The sequence below is a fragment of the Microtus oregoni genome, unplaced genomic scaffold, assembly GCF_018167655.1.
Source record: "Microtus oregoni isolate MIOR12 unplaced genomic scaffold, Mior012 000053F_ref0000044, whole genome shotgun sequence".
NCBI classification, from domain to species: Eukaryota; Metazoa; Chordata; class Mammalia; order Rodentia; family Cricetidae; genus Microtus; species Microtus oregoni.
Genome location: NW_024543829.1, coordinates 4,287,559 through 4,306,562, shown reverse-complemented (window position 1 = coordinate 4,306,562; position 19,004 = coordinate 4,287,559). Strand labels below are relative to the sequence as shown.

Genomic DNA, 19,004 nt, shown 5'->3' with positions numbered 1-19,004 from the left:
TCTCAACCTTTCTAATGCTGTGACCCTTTAATACAGCTCATGTTGAGGTGACCCCAACCATAAAATCATTTTTTGTTGCTATTCATAACTGTAATTTTGTACTATTAAGGGTTGTTCAAGCCTTAAAAGGCTTGCACCCACAGCTTGAGAACAGTAGCTCTAGGGTTTACTAGCATACAAGATAGAAGACAGCATGGAAACTCATAAATAAGTACAAAGAAACTGTCTAGGCTGTACACTGCAGGGGAACAAGGGTCTATGGGAGGTAGAAGGAAAAAAAGGGGGTGGTGTAGTGGGGTTCAAGATACAATGTATCCTTATGTGAAAGCATTTATATGGGACACAGTAATATGAACAATAAAAAGTAAAAACAAAACAAAAATAAACAACATAAAATATCCTATTCCAAGAGAGAACCACAAAAGAACAGGAGCTTGGTAAAATGCCTTGCCTTGATGCAGGCCAGGATATAAAGAGGAACTTAGAGGAAATGCTCCTTTACTTCCAGTTAAAAACTGCACTAAGATTTTAGTCGAGCAGGCTAAATCCTGGAAGAGACTTGTAAACGTCTCAGGTGCTGCAATAACTGGAGTCTGTCCTAGTCCGTTTTAGAAGCTCCTCCAATGCTTCCTAATGTAGAGGCAGCTTCCCCTTGGCCCCATCTGGCCGGCAGGTTTTTACGAATGGAGCAGAAAGGGGATAGGTCACGAGCAAGACACTCATCTATACTAAAGGAAAGGAGGAAACTTGGCACAAACCCAATCGCTCCACAACCAAAATAAATAAATAAATGAATAAATCAGGGTAATCAACAACTACCGCTATCAAAAGGCCAAAGCTCAAGCTTCCTTATCACTGCTGTGCTAGCCACGCCCTCTACGCCCATTGGCTTGCGGCTTGTACGTCAAAGAAGCATTCTATCTTCTTATTGGGCCAGAAGAGACCTGGGGCGGGGTGCGGAAGGGAGAGCCTGGACACAGCACGTAGCTCCGTCTTGGAGGCGGGGACTGGGGCGGGGTCTGGGTGGGGAGGCGGGGCCTGGGCAGAAAGTAGGGCGGAGCCTGGGCGGATCCGGAGTCCGGGGCGGGCTTTCTGGCGAAGTGGCGGCCATGGCGGCTGCGCGGCGGCAACGGCGGCTGCGACGGAGCGCGCGCCCGGCTTTGAATGAGCGGAGCTGGGGCTGAGCCGGCCGAGCGCGAGCTCGGGAAAAGCCGTGTGCGCGCCCGCGCGCCCGCGCGCGGGCCGGACGAGCGCGTGTGTGTGTGCGCGTGCGCGCCCGTGCGCGCGGCCCGGGGCGGATCGGAGCCTCCGCCGGGCGGGCGGGCAGGGGGAGGGGCAGGTGAGTGTGTGCGGCCTGCGCGCGCCCGCCCGCCCGCGAGTGGGGGCTTGGCTCGACCCCACCCGCCTCCTTTCCACCCGCGGTCCCCCTCTGGGTCGTCCCGTACTTCCTGCCCTCCTGCCTTCCTCTTCGGCCCTCTTCCCGCGACCTCCACGCCGGGCCACCCTGGGGGGGGGGGGGACTGTTTCCGGGTCAGGGTGACCTGTGGGGCGAGCCCGGCGTGGCTAGGAACCGGCTGAGCCCGTGTGCCTTCGACATGCCACGCGCACCGCCTGGGACACCGGCCTGTGCGCTGCCGACCCGGAAAAGCCCCGTGTTGAGTCTTCCCCAAGGGCAATGTGCCTCCTTCCTGTCCTCCCTCTCCGGGCCTCTCACCTCCGGGGCCCGATGTCCCCATCCTCGGAATCCCAGCCCACCCGGCTGGCTCCCACCTCCTGTAGTGTAGAGCTCCTGGCGTGACTCCCGCCGCCGGGCGTGGGATTGCGTAACCAGAAAGCTCGCGTGTTGTTTTGCTCATCTGTGCAGTGGGTATGATTTTCGTTTTTTCCCCCGTCGGCCAGATTCTAGGTGGGTCACGCGAAAGTGAAAATGGTTTCAGTTAGGAAACTCTCCGCGGAGTCATTTCACCAGATGGCCCACCTAGATGGCTGCCCCAGCGGGGTCACATGCGAAGGCCCGATGGTACAGAGACGGTTTTTACTTCCAGCTTGCCAAAACAGCGCTGCTGGTTCTGCTTACTTGCCTCTGCTGGTGACCCGTCGTTTTTCCTGTTTGGGAGCAGGGGGATTTTCATTGGAACCTTGGGGATTTTTAACTTTAGCGAGTTCGGGGCTTCCTTTGAGTCTGTTCTGTGCTGCTGTAGATTGTAGGACGTTGGAGTGTTTGTATGAAAAGGCTCGGGTTGTGAAGAACAGCACTAAATGACGCGTTGAATGGGTATCACTACTTGGCGTAATGAATTGTAGGCTGGATCTTTACTCCAGCATGTGATCAGGGAGCGCAAGGAGGGATTGACTTCATGCAGGATTCTTTTTCTTTATGCTTTCCACCCCGGCTGTAGAGAGATCTTTCTCAGTTGACACAACAGACATCTCATCCTACTTGCTTGATCGGAGATGTCATTTTCTCAAAATTCTTCCTCTGTCATATATAAAGTTTCTGAATTTTGTTAGTCATTTTAAGGACTGCTTTTTAATTCATGTATTTTGGTAGTAGGCTATTTCAATATTGCCTGGTTCTAGAAAGCATTTTATTTTATTTTTTTATTTTTAAAGATTTATTTATTATGTACACAGAGTTCAGCCTCCATGCCTGCAGGCCAGAAGAGGACACCAGATCTCATTACAGATGGTTGTGAGCCACCATGTGGTTGCTGGGAATTGAACTCAGGACCTTTGGAAGAGCAGTCAGTGCTCTTAACCTCTGAGCCATCTCTCCAGTCCTAGAAAGCATTTTAAAGCACCCAAATTACAAAGTAGACCCAAATATTTTCCTAGTTGATAGGGTATTTTAGAAACCAGACTGTAGCGATATGTATACGATTAAACTAATTTCAAACGGAATATGTAGGGAGAGTCAGACCTTGGGATCTCTTCCAATTAATCCTGGTTTATAGGCCATGTTACCTGGGAATGGTGAAACATTTGGACTACATCCCGAACATGTTACGGCCCAAGGAATGCTGGTTCCTTTTCATTCAGGAACTATTTGAGCGCATAAATGCTGGCGCTGCCTAAGATTTAGAGATAAGAAACTGAGGCACACTGGAAGGGTCCTATCTTTCTAGGCTTTTTCTTTTGAATAAAGTAGATGTAGAAAGAAACTCAAGACCACCGAGTAGCAAAGAGGGTTTCTCTGTGCAGGGAAGTGTTTTCTCCTTAAGAGTGTAGCATATGTTACAGAGTGTGCGCCAATATCTCTTCAACCCTTTCTATTTGCAGCGTATGTACAAGTCCTGAGTAAGATTTGTCTACGAGTCAGTATCATTGATAAAGTGTTACTTAATAGCTTGGGTACATTTTCCCCATTTTAGTGAAACTGGTTGGAAATTTTATCCTGGAACTTATATCTCCCCAGATTCATGAGGATGTTTGAGACTAGTTTGTTCTTGGTTTTCAAATTAAATCAATGTAGGTTTGAATGCAAGCAGTTGTATGAATGTGGAAATGTGCTCATTCTGTTTCTGTCTACTAGATGAGGAAATATCTATTCACTAGAAAGAAGTTCTGTAGGTTCAGTTAGCTAGTATTTAGGTGGTGCTTGGTTCATAATGGTTAGTGGATTGTAGGTCTCTTTCATTAATTACAGAAGCAGATTTCTCACAGAATCGGAATACTGCTGTTAAGAGGGAATTCTGTTCTGTAATCAGTAATAATTCGACTTTCTGGTTTTTCACTTAAACTTGAAATCTTATTTCTACTTTTTGTTGGAGTCATTCAAGGTGACGGGTATTACTGATTAGTGACACTTTGGATGTATAAGAAGTGTAGCTCCTCAAGACTGAATGAAGTTTGTTCTCAGCCTAAGGCTGCACCCTGTCACAGTACCAAAATAGTAAATGTCTTTTTTTCCCCCAAAAAATCTTTCAGGAGTTTTTCTTTGCTGTATGTCCTTTCCTAGTGATGTATGCCATTGAGCTATAAAGCTACCTTTTAAATAATTTTTCTGAAAATTTATTTATTTATTTGTTTGGTTTTTTGAGACAGGGTTTCTCTGTAGCTTTGGAGTCTGTCCTGGAACTAGCTCTTGTAGACCAGGCTGGCCTCGAACTCACAGAGATCCGCCTGCCTCTGCCTTCTAAGTGCTGGGATTAAAGGCATGCGCCACTGCTGCCTTTATTATATTTTTTAAAATTTACCCGGAATTTTTATTAATGTATATTGACTGTATAAATTACTGGGCTCCATTATATTTCATTTCTTTATGTAATGCAGTTTGTTTTACCCCCTGCCCCCCATTACTATTGTTCTTCTGGCCCCCATCTTCTTACAAATAGTACCACATCTATTTTCGTGTCTTCCTGAATTGGAAATCAAGCTTGTACAAACGTTGGGGAAAATGCTGTCTTTGTCTTTCTGACTAGCTTATTTTGCTCAGCAATATGGTCTTTATTCCATCCATTTCCTGTGCAGGGCACTAATGCTTACTCAAATTTCTCTTTGGGAAGTTTGCTTTTCTATTTGTTGATAGGTACTTTTGACCAATCAACTTTAATGAAGCCTTAATTCACCATTTTATTCTGTTCATTATACTTATAATGACGCATCAAATATTTCTTTCAAATTTTGTTTTGCAAATGATAACAACGTACCAGAGAAGTATTGGGTAGGGCACATAGGTAGTATATAGATATTACTATGCAGTGAAGTAGAAAAATGTGAAGTTTTTTAGTGGAAAAACACAGGCTAAGAAGACTATTCCACCAAGAGGGTAGGAAACAATATGGACAACATTGGGAAACCAAATAATGCTTGTAAGCCATTGGCATCTCTGAGATTCGTTGAGAAAAAGGAGTCAGCTTTGTTGCAGTTTTTGAAACCAACTACACCACCTTGGGGATATTTGTCACAAATTATGTGCGTGTGTGTGCGTGTGCGTGTGTGTGTGTGTGTGTGTGTGTGTGTGTGTGTGTAGTACTTGAAGGAGATTGGTAATGTGCTCTTGGTTCCCTTTTGTTTAGCATCACTGTTCTTTGCCCTTGCTCAGTAGTGAGCCACCTCCAGCCTTGGACATTGAGTAGGCTATTCAGTTAAGATAGGCAGTCTTCATGTGCACAAAAGTACATGGGCGTTGCTAAGGGAACCTTGTGGAACTTTTCCGTTGTACCTTTAGTAGTCTGCATTCTACTGTTAACCGTAGAACCAGAAAGGACTAGCAGTGCTTCCTCAGAAGGAGCTGCCAGTTACTGACTACAGAGCAGTCAAGCTCAGGGCTATGACAGTTAGTGTGTTTTCCTTGCTTTCTTGTTTTCTTCTTTCCTTTTCTTTACGATTTGGCTGTGTGTATTGAGCTTTTATATTGTGGTATAATATATAAATAATTTATGCAACAAAGCAAGTCCTGTTTTACCACTCAGGTTAAGATACAGATCTTAGTTTCCTAATGTGTCTGTATCTCCCCTCTCATCATGAGAGGCAAATATTTCTTATTATTTAATTTTTAACCTACTAATGTAAAACTTCATTTAGTTGAGGAAACTTCATTATGAGCTATCTTTAAAAACCTGCAAGTTACTGTTGGGTATGATTTGTCCTTATTCTTCAGAGACTAGATTAATAGACTTACTAAGTGCAGGCCCAAGCATCACTGTTTCTTTGAACAGATCACTAAGTTTGCAGACCTGAACTAGATGGGTTTTATCCTTTGCCTGAACTTATTAGCTATGCTTAGAACATGTTAGCTGACTTGACTCAGTTCAGTTTCGCCATCTGTGAAATAATGAGAGTATCTCAAGGTTAAAATGTTGAAAATATTTTTCATAGTGCTATGTTGAGGTGAATCAATTTTTAAAAGGTATAGAAAGGTTTAATATATACTATGCTGTCCTTTTTTGAGCGTTTAAGTTGTAAGTAAATTTGTACTAGTTTAGGCAAAGCATTTTTTAGAGACTGAGGATGAAGAGTATTCTTCCTCACAGCTATAAAATGACTTACATTGTATTGGAATTTAATGTTATATTTGTATATTTTAGAGAAAAATGAAGATGTCAAATTTCTCTTAGTGCATAAGGACTTTTTAGTTTGAATTCAAAAGAAGAGCATGGCTTCAGCAACGTGTCTAATACATTGTTTCTGTGTGCGTGTCTTTCCTTTTCCCACAGGTTTTGGTTCTCGCCATGGCCATCACTCAGTTTCGGTTATTTAAAGTTTGTACCTGCCTAGCGACAGTGTTCTCATTCCTAAAGAGACTAATATGCAGGTAAATGATTTCTGTGTTTACACTGACCTATTTGTCTCTTCATTGGTGAAGATTACTTCCTAACTTCAAAAGACATGGATATCGTATATAAACTAGCTGTCCTGCTTAAAGTACGCATTAATCTCTATGCTTTTTCAAAACATTTTTGCAGATCTAGAAAGGATATCAGTTGTTTTGTTCTTTCAGATGTTCACATCTTCCATTTAAATATATTAAGTAATTAGTCCTGTAAAATTTTGGAAAGAAGCAGACCAAGGTTAAATAGTACCGTGATCACAGATAATATGTATTCTCTCATGATTGGAATGTTTAGAAGTGGTTAGGCAAAGTTAAGCTTAGGTATTTCTATGTATATTTCTATATAAATGCTGGAGTGATGGCAGTGGCTAAGAGTTCTAGCTGCACTGGCAGAGAACCTGGGTTTGGTTCCTAGCATCCACATGGTGGCTCACAGATCTCTAAACTCCAGTTGTGGGGAATCCAAGGCCCTCTTCTGGCTTCTGCAGATAGCAGGTGTGCACATGATGCACAGGCACACATAAGATATACACAGACACAGAAAATAAAAATGGATTTTTGAGACTTTAAACAAAGATACTATAAAAAAGATGTGTGTGGCCAGAATAAAGTGTTTGGCTACATTTGGTTTTCCTTAGATTCCAAATCCTCTGTCTCAGCACATGACATAGTCTAGCTGTGGCTTCTCAGCTCCAAGGTGCCGCAGGACTCCCCGGGACATTCAGAAGTGTGTTCTAAGGGTTAAGAGTTTCCAGCAGAGCTGCAGTGGTCAGTAGCTGCTGAGCACTGGTGGAATCCAAATTCAGACAGCTCATATTTGCAGCACTGGGATCTATAGCTTTGTTGGTAACATATCATTACAAAGCTACGTTCTTAGGTTGTAATTAAAAGTCATTATGCCACCAAAATTAATGTAGAGCAGAAAGTGAGGGTGTCTGTATTCAGTGTGATTGATGGCTTCAGAGGCTATGTAATGTCCAAACGGCATATATATTTCAATAGTAAAAATCTGTATTTTATTTAAAATAAAAATAATAATTTGTATTTTCTGCCTTTTTTTTTTTTCTTTTCTTGTTTTGAAACAAGACGTTGCTATTTCCCAGGCTGGCTTCTATATTTCTGTGTAGCTTAGGCTGTCCTCAAGTTTGCATTCCTCCTTTCTCAGCTTTTTGGTCATGAGAGGGTTAAGAAAAGAGAGGTATATGTGTATTGAGATTTTCAATTGGCTACAGAGAACTTAGGACATCTATAAGTACTGAGTTGTTTGGGCCTAAGTGTTAATCAGGAATGGTTCATGCCTTTAATCACAGCATTTGGAAGGCAAAGGCAGGCGTATTTCTGTGAGGGAACCAGAGCTGCATAAAGTGACTCTGTTTCAAAACAAACAAACAAACAAACAAACAAACAAAAGCTATCAATCAGAGGAACTGTTAGACTGTTAGGTCTTTTGGCGTAAGTTTTCCAGAGAAGCTTAGGGATAGGTAGGGTAGCAGGAAAGCAGATGTAATTGGTAATCAGCCCTCTCTTCAGAAGGTAGTTTAGGAAGGTACACACAGTACTAGGGTGAGCCTGTTCAGGAGTTAGCATATTGATGAAATGCTGTGGAGTTGAAGAGATCACTGGGAGATGAGAAGTCAAGAAACACATGGAAGAAATGGAGTGGTTGACCCTTGAGGATTTGGTGAAAAAATGTTCAAGTCAGAGAATGAAAAAGAGTGATCAGAAATTTACTAGGGAAAGCAGGATGGGAGTAAATGCTAGTACCAGACAGAAGTTAAAGGCATCGTCAACCATTGTCTTGGAGCGTCGATGTCTTCATGTGTCTGCAGTTTCTAAAAGTCTAGTCTGTGTAGGTTAGTGTTAGAATAAGAAATGATATTTGGTGTCATATCAAGGCTTTGTTTGTTATCACTGTGAGTTTCTGTTGTCAGTGTCAGCATGTTTAGGAATAAAGAAAACCAGCTCTTTATTAGGGTAAACTTAGGTGTCAAAACGAAGCTGGATTATGTGTTGTAAAATTCCATACTTGTGGAATAAATTTTGTAATAGGCTGTAATAGTTTTGTCTTTATAAAAGTGAATAAAAATAAAGTGAATAAAATAAAGCTTGTGAATTTGTCCTAAAATAACCCCCTTTGCTCTAAGGGAATGAGTTCCAGACTGCTGGGTTTAGTGGCTACTGTGTTTTTATATCTCACTATGTAGCTAATGTTATTCTAGCTGCTTTAAATACGTTTCTTAGTTAAAGCCTTAAAAGAACCTTAGAAGTGTGGCTATCCAGTTGACAGATGAGGATATTGTAGCTGATAAGTTAGTTCTCATTAGCATCAGTAAAAAAGCTTTGAATGTCTTGTCAGTGTGGATTCTTTAGCTCATGTTAACAGCTGAATGATATTATATCCTGATTAATGTAGTATTTCTCTACAAATCCTTAGAAATCAATTGGTTTAGTTTAGCTAATTGATTTTCAAATTTTTCCTTTTTTAATTAATTTATTTTATTCCATGTGCATTGATGTTTTGCCTGGATGTATGTCTGTGTGAAGGTGTCAGATCTTGGAGTTGTAGACAATTGTGAGCTGCCATGTAAGTGTTGGGAACTGAACCTGGGTCCTCTGGAAGCACAGTCAGTGCTCTTAACTGCTGAGTCGTCTCTCCAACCCCTGATTTTCAAACTTTTGTTGAATACTTAATTTTACCAAGCAATCTATGAAATGTAAATCCAGTTCTTCCTGATTAGTAGCTTAGAGCTTTATCTTCAGAACCCAGAACACTGGGGGAGCACAAGGCTCAGAGGGGCTTGTGTTTGTGTTTGATGTTCAGTTCATCTCAAATCCTATAAGTTTGTCTATAATTCTAATCCTAACCAAAAAGCAGCTACATTACCTAAGATTTGGGAAACATTGGCAAGATTGCTGAGTCATGCTTTTTTATCATAGCTTTTGGGGCAGTTATTGTTTAAAACAATAATTATAAAGTTGAAAAGTCCCATTTTCTGAGTAAATTATTATCTAAAATGTGTTTTCATGCATGCTTGTCTGGGTGTTTCTTGAAATATATCCTGTTTCTTTCAGATCTGGCAGAGGAAGGAAATTAAGTGGAGACCAAATAACTTTGCCCACCACAGTTGATTACTCGTCTGTCCCTAAGCAGGTAGTCTGTAATGGAGGTGTACTCCAGAACACGGCTTTCACACTAGATAAACTGCATCAGAAAGATTGGGTGGTCAGGATTCTCGGTGATTTTATCGTTTGCTTACTTTTATTCAGTTCTTTATATTGTGTGTGTGTGTATCTTAACATCTAATTTCTCCCCTACTGATTTTAAGTACCTGCCACTTTTATGAAACATTTAGCATTTAAATTTTTATATGTATCCTACATTTATATCATCGTGGGGTTGCCATTTTGTAATTAGTTTTGCATGTGAATTGAGATTCACAAATTCCTGATATATTGAAAATTCTGGCTTGTTTTTTGGGCATTTGTTATCACATTGAGACTTTTACTTCCCTCATGTCTTGTGGAAAATATTGATACATTTTTTTTTTTAAGTCAGGTGGTTATTTTGGTTAGGGTTGAATGGAAAGTTCCAGTCTACCCTATGTGTCCAGTACATGTAATGCTAACTCAGTTTTCAAAAGCACCTGCTTGAAGTAGTTTCAGAGTGTGGTTTGAATTGCATATATGTCTGTGATTCAAGAGAGTTTTAAAACTAGTGTCTCAGAAAGCCTGTTTCTCTAATAAAGGTCAAGGTGATTGTTAGGTTGTCCTTTTGTGTCTCACAGTTCAATCAATTACATTTAGACAGATGTGGAGGAGTGGACTTCCTGGGATGAAGATGCACCCACAAGTGTCAAAATTGAAGGAGGGAATGGGAGTGTGGCAACACAACAAAACTCTTTGGAACAGCTGGAACCTGACTATTTCAAGGACATGACACCAACTATCAGGAAAACTCAGAAAGTACGTGGAAGATTCATGCTTTTGGAGTTTAGAATGCTTCCTAGATCCTCAGTAAAACTAGAGAGTATAATTGTGTTCATTAGAAAGCCTGTATATCACTTTGTTTTCTCTAAGATTAAATAAAATGTTATGTATTCACATGACCTAAAACAGATCTAATAATGCATATTTCGAAGTTTTCTAAGTTAGCTAACTATTTCCAGAAATTCTATTGGCTCTCAGATAGTAAGTGTTAGTCTCTGCTAAGAGAAACTTAAGCCAATAAAATTAGCAGTTTTAAGAAGTTCCAAGTATGATGATATCTATACATTAATAATTTCCCATCATATACCATGTACAGCTCTTGCAACCAGTCCTTGGTAGAACACTGTAAAGTTGTGAATTTGTTAGCTTTACTCCCTTTTGAGTTGAGATGAGCTTGCGTAGAGATGCAGAGGTGTTGGAAAGAGTACAATGACGGTTTCCTGTCCTTTTACCAAAATAGGAGAATACTGGAGAGCTCATAATGAACCCTGACTGACTTTCTCATCACTCAGCCAATTCTGCTTCCCAAACTAGCCATTGAATAACTTTTCTGTTGTTTGTATATCACATACTGCTATTCCTGACACCAGTCATGCAGTGTGATAAATGAAGAGTTAGTTCTGCTTCATCTTTTTCTAATAGTGTCATGTTAGTCCATTCTGCTCTTCTATTTCAGAAATTCGTATTTTTTATACAAATACAGAAACATTCTATAAATATGTTTGTATATATGTAGATACATATATTTTATATAACGTGAAAGTATTTTTTATTCAGCACTCCTTATGTATTTTCTTGCTGTCTTTTTCTTAGTTTCAGCTACATATATGCGTTTTTCTTTTTTAACTGTGTTCAAATATTCCAGTAAGGAAGGATACTTAACAAATTTCTCAGTTGATGTATATCTTATATTGTGGAACTATATTGCTGGGATTTAGTATATTATATCATGCCTTATTACATTAATTTAGATTAAAGGTGCTTTTCCTGAAATTTACAATATTTCAAGTAAATATATTATAATACCATTCCACATATTAAAGATGGTAGGTATACTTTTGGTAGAACATATTAGATATGTTATTATTTAATTTAGTAATTTAAAGTACCAAATTAAATTTTAGTAACCCTCATAAAACAGGGAGAAGGAAAAGACAAGATTTTTTTTAAATGAGATACAAGTTTTTTGATATGAAGCTGATTTATGTTATAATTGCATGGGAATTTTGGTACTGTTTACAGAATAACTCTTACTTCATTGTGTATTATAAAGACAAACAAGCACAATTTAAGCAATACCAAATACATTGATCAATTATTTCTATGTGGTTTTGTGTAGATTATCCTTGTAATCCTGTTGTAATTTATGTTTCAGATTGTCATTAAGAAGAGAGAACCATTGAATTTTAGTATCCCAGATGGTAGCACAGGTTTTTCCAGTAGATTGGCAGCTACACAAGACATGCCTTTCATTCATCAGTCAGTAAGTATGCCAATGCGAGCTAGGGTCAGCTTTTATCTTTCTTTCTTTCTCTCTCTCTCTCTCTCTCTCTCTCTCTCTCTCTTTTAAGAAGAGAAAAATTCTCAGGAAATTGAACAAATTTAAAATTTCATCCAAAGCTTTATCAACATAATATTGAGTCAGATTACAAATTATATTGGACACTTAGTCAGGGTACCGTTATACACAGAAAAGACAGAGACAAAATTTGATGATATTTACATGTTAGAATTATAGGAGTTATCTCTAAAATGACTAAGGTAAGTTTTGACTTAGGGATATTTTTCCTTACAGAGTAAGTTTACATTTAAGTTGTGATGTAATTTAAGATAAATTCAAAGTACAAAGTTGCCAGTGTCTGCACCACTGAAGAAAATGTCTTTCTGCCCTCTCCCATCCTCCAGCTATCAGTAAATGCTTGTAGGTTGTCAGGTGCAAAAGGGGCCTCATGAGCCCTCCCCACTTCCGTGAGGGGATGCTGAGAGGAGCTCTTCATGGGCGAGTCTTGTGCAGTTAGTCACAGCTCCTGTGAGGACTGGAGTGCCCTTGCTATGCCATTTCAGAGAGGCTGCATTTCACAGTGCTTTACCCATTCCTCCTGCCCCTTCCAGGTGTTTTCTGAGCCTGGCTAGCAGGTCTTAGAGGCTTCCTCTTAGAGTTAAGCATACAGCAGTCACTGATGCTGGTCATTTTGAGCACTTAGGAGTCTACAGAAACCATAACTGATTGGAAAAAGAAGATTCTCTGACTAAAGCTGACAGCAGCACCAGCTTATAGGCATAACGGTAAATCTTTAGAAGTTCATTTAGTGAGCACAGAACGCCTGTTCCCTACTCATGCCTATGTCCTCCCAGCCATGGACTGTTGACCATGTTTATAGCACCAGCTGTGAATTCCCTGCTGTGGAGCAGACCTTAGATGCAGTCAGAAGTGGTCGGCTCCATGAAGCGGGCCACTGTTATACCAGTCGTGCAGAACATTGCTTACCACTTGGGAAAGTCACACATCACAGCATTACTGTGAAACCTGCAGTTCTCGGCAGACTAGAGGCTAGATCATTTATGCCTGATGTAGGGAATGGTAGTTTGGCTTAGACTTAAAACTGCTCCTTTTTTTTTTTTTAAACTGAACCACTATGTAGAGAAATGACGACTCTTTACGATCTTAGTTTCTCTTTGTTTTCCAATGTAGTCAGAACTAGGTGACTTAGATACCTGGCAAGAAAACACCAATGCCTGGGAAGAAGAAGAAGACGCGGCCTGGCAAGCAGAAGAAGTTCTGAGGTATGCAGATGACATTTATCTGACATCTTGAGTACAATGCTTGAATTTATTTCTTGTGTTTAAGATCAGGAAAGCCTACTCTGCCAAATGTCTGTCTGTCTCTATTTTTCCACACTGAACCTTATAGAACTTGTTCCTTATTGAACATGTTCTGAATTCCAGATTTCATATCTCATTATATGGATTTAAAGCACTGTCTAAATCAATGAATAATAACCTTAATGGTAAAAATTACTTGTCTATACATACCACGTGGTATTCACAATCTCCTTCTGTGAAATGTAAGCCACCATGATACGCTGTTCTAGATTAGAAGTTGTCATTTTGATTTTATTGTTTCACAGTTTAATATAGTGTCTGAACTTCACATTTGAGTAGAAGTAGCTAATAAAGTTCCCTTAAAGTCTCCATGTGTCTTACCTTAGTGTCCACAAAAGTATCATAAAGCAGGGAAGTCAGATTAACAACCCGTGTTACAGAAAAGCAAATATTGTTCTGTAGTTTTAAAGTTCATTTTTGTTTGATGGTCATTCTATATTTCATTGAGTAATAAACTTAGTTATTGTACTCCGTTTTTTGTTTGTTTGTTTTGTCTTTTGTTGTTGTTTTGTTTTGTTTTCGAGACAGGGTTTCTCTGTGTAAAAACCCTTACTGTCCTGGAACTTGCTTTGTAGACCAGGCTGGCCACAAACTCACAGAGATCCACCTGTCTCTGCCTCCCGAGTGCTGGGATTAAAGGCGTGCGCCACCACCTGGTTAGTTCTTGTATTTCTAGGATGGGTCAAAAAATAAGGTAAGAAGAGTGAAAAGCAGAACTGTGAGTGTTATCATGGCTGCAACCTCACATGTCAATCTGTCTAGTCTCTGTGTATTTAAGATCATCTAGCAGGGGGCTGGAAGATGGGTTGCTGAGTAAGAACACTTGCTTCTCTTCCAGAAGACCCAGGTTCTGTTCCCAGCACTCATATAGGCTTCAGGGGATTCAGTTTCTCCTTCTGGCCTCTGTGTGTACTTGTATACACATAATACACACACATACATGCAGGCTCATGCACATGCACATAAAATATGTAAAAAATAGCAAAATATAGTGAGAGAATTTTTATTTTAAAATTGTGATTGTTTTTGCTCTATGGATAGAAAATGAATTACTTTTTCCTTGTACTTATTTTTATGTTTTTTGTTCTTTTTTTGTCTTTGATGGTAAATTTATAATAACCTTAAATAACCAGCAGAGGGTGCAGTTAAATAGACAGTATGTTTTGTTGTGGGTTTTTTTTTTTGTTTGTTTTTAAATCGTGTTTTCAGCATGTCTTTTTGTAAATGTTAGAGGGAATCACATTTTTAAAGTTGTGAGAGTTTTTCATATTTAGCTTTCCTTTGGTCAGTAAAAATGAGACTTTAATAAAAGGTGTTTTTAAAATTGTGAACTAAAGTAATGATGTTGGAGGGATCATCAGGCAGACATTTTTATCTGAATTTTAAAAATAATAGTTTCAAAAATCACCTATTTTTAGGAAATTTGAGGGGCTTTAATAATTATTTTTATGTGGCACAAGAATAAAAGAAAGAGCTGTTCATTTGCCTCAAATAATCTTAATGACATTGTTATGGAATCTTCAGCCGTGAACGGAGCATCTTAATGTTACTCTAAAACTTTCCATTTTCCATCATCTGTCTTGTTCCTTAAAACAAAAATGAAAACAGGAATATTTTATATTATAATGACAATTTAATTGAATGAGATTATTAAGATTAGAAAGACGAAAATCATGCTGTGTGCTGCACAAGTGTGGGCCATGGAGGACAGGAGGACAGGAGGACAGGAGGACAGGAGGACAGGACAGGAGGACAGGAGGACAGGAGGACATGGAGGACATGGAGGACATGGAGGACAGGAGGACAGGAGGACAGGAGGACAGGAGGACATGGAGGACAGGAGGACAGGAGGACAGGAGGACATGGAGGACATGGAGGACAGGAGGACAGGACAGGAGGACATGGAGGACATGGAGGACAGGAGGACAGGAGGACAGGAGGACATGGAGGACAGGAGGACAGGAGGACAGGAGGACATGGAGGACATGGAGGACATGGAGGACAGGAGGACAGGAGGACATGGAGGACAGGAGGACAGGAGGACATGGAGGACAGGAGGACAGGAGGACATGGAGGACAGGAGGACAGGAGGACATGGAGGACATGGAGGACATGGAGGACAGGAGGACAGGAGGACAGGAGGACATGGAGGCTTGTGGCATTGCTCCCTTTTAGAAAGACACTGAGCGTTGTGAAAGTGGATCTGTGTTCATTGCCACCCTCAATCCTCTAGCCCTGTGATCAGTCCAATGAGTCTTTACTCTGGTACTGAAGCAATTCCAAACTTGACTCTGGATGAGTAATATATATATTTGCCTTCAGTAATCTGAATTATTTCTTGTGCCTGGAATGTTCATTACTGATATTTTCATTTTAGATAGGAACCATGTCAAAGTTTATCTTCTTATAACCTATCCAGTCCTTTATAATTATTTTCCTTCCTGCTTTTTAATGCTAATGCTTTGACTTAAGTAGAGCTAATGTAAAGTCGGTTTTCTTTCATTTTTTAAATGTGGTTAATTGACAGTGAAAGTTGGAGTGTTGGCACAAAGAATTTTTTCTCCTTTGTGGAATTTTGGTCATCTGTAACTGCCCCCTTGTATTTATAATTGTTACTGAAAATCAGAGGTGTGTGAATGCATATGAATATTTATGCATTAACATCATTTTCATAAACTTTAAGTTGTACATATGCAAATTTAGATGTCCCAGTCTGGAGTGTTCTGCATAGATCTAGGTCTTCCTATTCCGTGCTCAGTGGTAACCTGTGCTTTCCCTCTTCAGTCTTCCATATTGAGTTACTGTCTCACATCCCACCCAAGGTCAGTCCCTCTCTCGTGTGTCATCTTTCCAGGCCCAGTCTTCCTTCCTACACAAGCCAATTGAGCAGAGTGTTTCTGTCATCTCTAGTCCCTGGAGTTATACCGGGCTAAGAGCCAGCCAGAGTCGTAGTGTGAAACTGATAAATTCCTGCTAGTGTGCGGATGGAGCTGCTCAGATGCTAATCTGTAAATTCCTTGGTTCTGATCCATCTGAAATCCTTTCCTCTTTGCAATGTGTTTCTAACATCCTTTAGCTAATTTTTAAAAATCTATTTAATAATGAGAGAATTAATTACAATATCAAACTGTTTTGGATAGTTTCCCCCTGAAGTAGAGAGTTTTTGTAGAAATGAGGTGAAGGAGGAAAGTAAGAAGATATGGGTTCTTCTTCCTGGAGACGTTAGGGCTGTGACTGCACACACCACAGCTATACAGAAAGATAACATTTCTTTTTGTAAAGTCGTCTTCTAAGGATAAGCAGAAGTACTCCTATTGAAAAATCCTTGAAATTTTTAGAGAAATGAGAATATTAAACATTTATTTCTTGATTATAAGAAGACACCCTTTTTATAATTAATTTGCTATTTTAGCTGTGCAGTGTTTTATGAAAGTAAAGATGCAAATGTGTTTCTTTTCAGGCAGCAGAAAATTGCGGACAGAGAAAAGAGAGCAGCAGAACAGCAAAGAAAGAAAATGGAGAAGGAAGCGCAGCGGCTGATGAAGAAGGAGCAGAACAAAATCGGGGTGAAACTCTCCTAACACACGCCCCCCCCCCCCCCCCCCCGCCACACCCCAGTGCCAGTAGGAGAAGCCAGGACCTGCCGCCTACACAACAAGCATTTGTATGGACTGGAGATGATTTTCAGAATACAAATACTGCTTGATCTTAATGTGTTCATCGAGCCATCCAGGACACCAGGATTCTCCCACAATACCTTGAACTGTCAGTAATCAAGACTCAAAACACAGAAATGATGAGATAATTATTTTCTTCAACATGTTCCAAATATAAGACAATTGTTTGCTGTAGAGAAGTTATTTCAAGTGGAATATACCAGACCAGTACCTCTCAAGCTAGTGTTTCTAGCTGAATAAAGTGGGTGTAAATAATTTTATGGTAGAAAAGTACTCTGCTATCTATTATGCTTTCATTCATTGTGCATAATTATAAGATAATTTTAATAGTCTTTGTTGCCATGATCACTTGACACAAATTAAACAAAGTTTAAGTGGGGCTTTATACCTCCTTAATTTTGTTTTCAGGTAGTGTTGATGTACATTTTCTTTAATTTGAACTGCCATTGTTTGGTACAACATTAAGGAATATGATTTGGATTTTCATGAAAATACATTAAATGCAATAATTTTATTTATCAAATATTTTGTATATCCTTATTTTCTTTTGGATGGTATTGTAATGTTATCTAGAGCTGTAATTTATAGTGCATGTATAAGTGTTGAGAATCAGCTGCAGTGACAAATCTGTATAACTGAAGAACTAGCATTAGTAGCTGTTCCCTTTCATTACAGACGTCAGGATGCTCTCAGTGTCTTTAAGGATCGTAGCTCTTCATCCTCCTTGAAAGCCATCAATTTTCAAATGCAGAAAGCCTTCAGTTTTAATTGATTTTATGAAAGTGATTCTGGAAAATTTCTCTTTTTTTTATCTTACACAATGCAGGGTATCTATATTTTTGGCTAGAGAACATTACGGATTCATTACAAACAAATTATAAGTATTTTTTGTTTGTGATATTCATTGACTTGTTTAAAGAAATAATTACATATTGTGTTTTATGGGGAAAAATCCTATCTCACAGTTTAAAATACCATTAAATTTTCTCCACAATTAAAATATAACTGGCCTGATTTTCTGTGGCTTTGGAATGTTTAAAGATGCTTTACTTCCTTCAAAGTTATTAGCCAGGATTAACATTTTGTGGGGCTTTAAAATGTCATAGTGTACAGGCCAAACATTACTAATATGGTTGAATTAAAGCAATACTTCATAGTAAAACCAATAACTGTACATTGAGACTTTTAAAGTTTTCTTAGTCTGAGATCTGAGACTTAATTATTATGATCAGTTGACTAACTGGTGGGAAGAGGTTGTGGTCACCAGACCACATTGCCAGTTGCCGTGTTTACTGTTTCTCCAGTACATTCCCAGCTAGGTAGAATTTAACAGAGAATTTTAAGAATCTCTTCTCTCCCATGTGTTTGGTTTAGTCATTGTGAGAGTTTTATATCTATAAATGTAGAAGTCATAAAGGATAATTTCCCCTTAGTGTAGTTAATGTTACTGCCTTCTCCCAATAGTAGTAAGTACTGAGGTCTTCTTTAGTCAGGCTTTTTGAGTATATGAACTAATTTTTATGTTTATCTCTTTAGTTTTTGAGAAATAAAAAAACAGAAATTACAGCTTATATGATCGACTAGGAAGAAATAGATTTCTCTTTAACAATTGTGAAATATTTTCACCTAAATTTATATGCAAAATTGGGTATATATGATCCCTGCAAGGTCCATGGAGTTAAATACACATAATAAATACTTCATGGTAGCAACCTGTATTCTTCAGCTTCCAAATTTATGTCTTTTTCTTTTAGTTCTTTTGATTTTGATAAAGCATAATGGTTTGGTTTTGTTTGAGACAAAGTTTCTCTGTGTAGCCTTGGCTGTCCTGAAACTCACTTTATTGACCAGGCTGACTTCAAACTCGGAGATCAGTCTGCCCTTGCCTCTCAAGCACTGGGAATAAAGGCCTGTGCTGCCACAGCCTGGAATGGTATAATGGGGTTTTAGATGTTTACTAGAACAGACGAAGTATGCCAAATCTAAATAGTTTGTGAAGTTCTTCTCATATGTTTGAGATAAGTCATCAAAGGCAGTGTAGAGCTTCTTTCATGTGTTTAATAGAAATGCTGACTTCCCAACCTTTTCTTAGTAAGCTTTAGCTAGATGTCCTTTCTTGGCTCTCTGTGATATTTGTCTGGATATTTTGAACTGATGATTTGAAGATATTTTCATCCGGATTC

General features: G+C 39.3%; 1 protein-coding gene across 4 annotated transcripts; it reads left to right on the top strand.

Moving 5' to 3' along the window:
* The first annotated feature begins 1,084 nt into the window (after window positions 1-1,084).
* On the top strand, window positions 1,085-17,344 carry Ebag9 (estrogen receptor binding site associated antigen 9). Of its 4 annotated transcripts, none has more exons than XM_041637787.1 (7): window positions 1,085-1,339; window positions 6,159-6,256; window positions 9,347-9,428; window positions 10,079-10,237; window positions 11,637-11,744; window positions 12,954-13,045; window positions 16,605-17,344. In XM_041637787.1, the coding sequence occupies exons 2-7, from the start codon at window positions 6,174-6,176 to the stop codon at window positions 16,723-16,725; spliced, it is 645 nt and encodes a 214-aa protein (XP_041493721.1). In that variant the 5' UTR covers window positions 1,085-1,339; window positions 6,159-6,173; the 3' UTR covers window positions 16,726-17,344. The 4 variants fall into 4 exon arrangements, with proteins under 4 accessions (XP_041493721.1, XP_041493722.1, XP_041493720.1 ...); XM_041637788.1 differs by lacking the exon at window positions 1,085-1,339 and adding an exon at window positions 1,488-1,906; XM_041637786.1 differs by lacking the exon at window positions 1,085-1,339 and adding an exon at window positions 1,491-1,867.
* The last annotated feature ends 1,660 nt before the right edge of the window (window positions 17,345-19,004 follow it).

What these genes read in the sequence shown, in the direction of transcription:
- Ebag9 (XM_041637787.1), top strand. Translation starts at nt 6,174, where the DNA reads ATGGCCATCACTCAGTTTCGGTTATTTAAAGTTTGTACCTGCCTAGCG. An exon ending in CTAAAGAGACTAATATGCAG is followed by an intron (nt 6,257 to 9,346) that starts GTAAATGATTTC and finishes TGTTTCTTTCAG; the next exon opens with ATCTGGCAGAGGAAGGAAAT. An exon ending in CGTCTGTCCCTAAGCAGGTA is followed by an intron (nt 9,429 to 10,078) that starts GTCTGTAATGGA and finishes AATTACATTTAG; the next exon opens with ACAGATGTGGAGGAGTGGAC.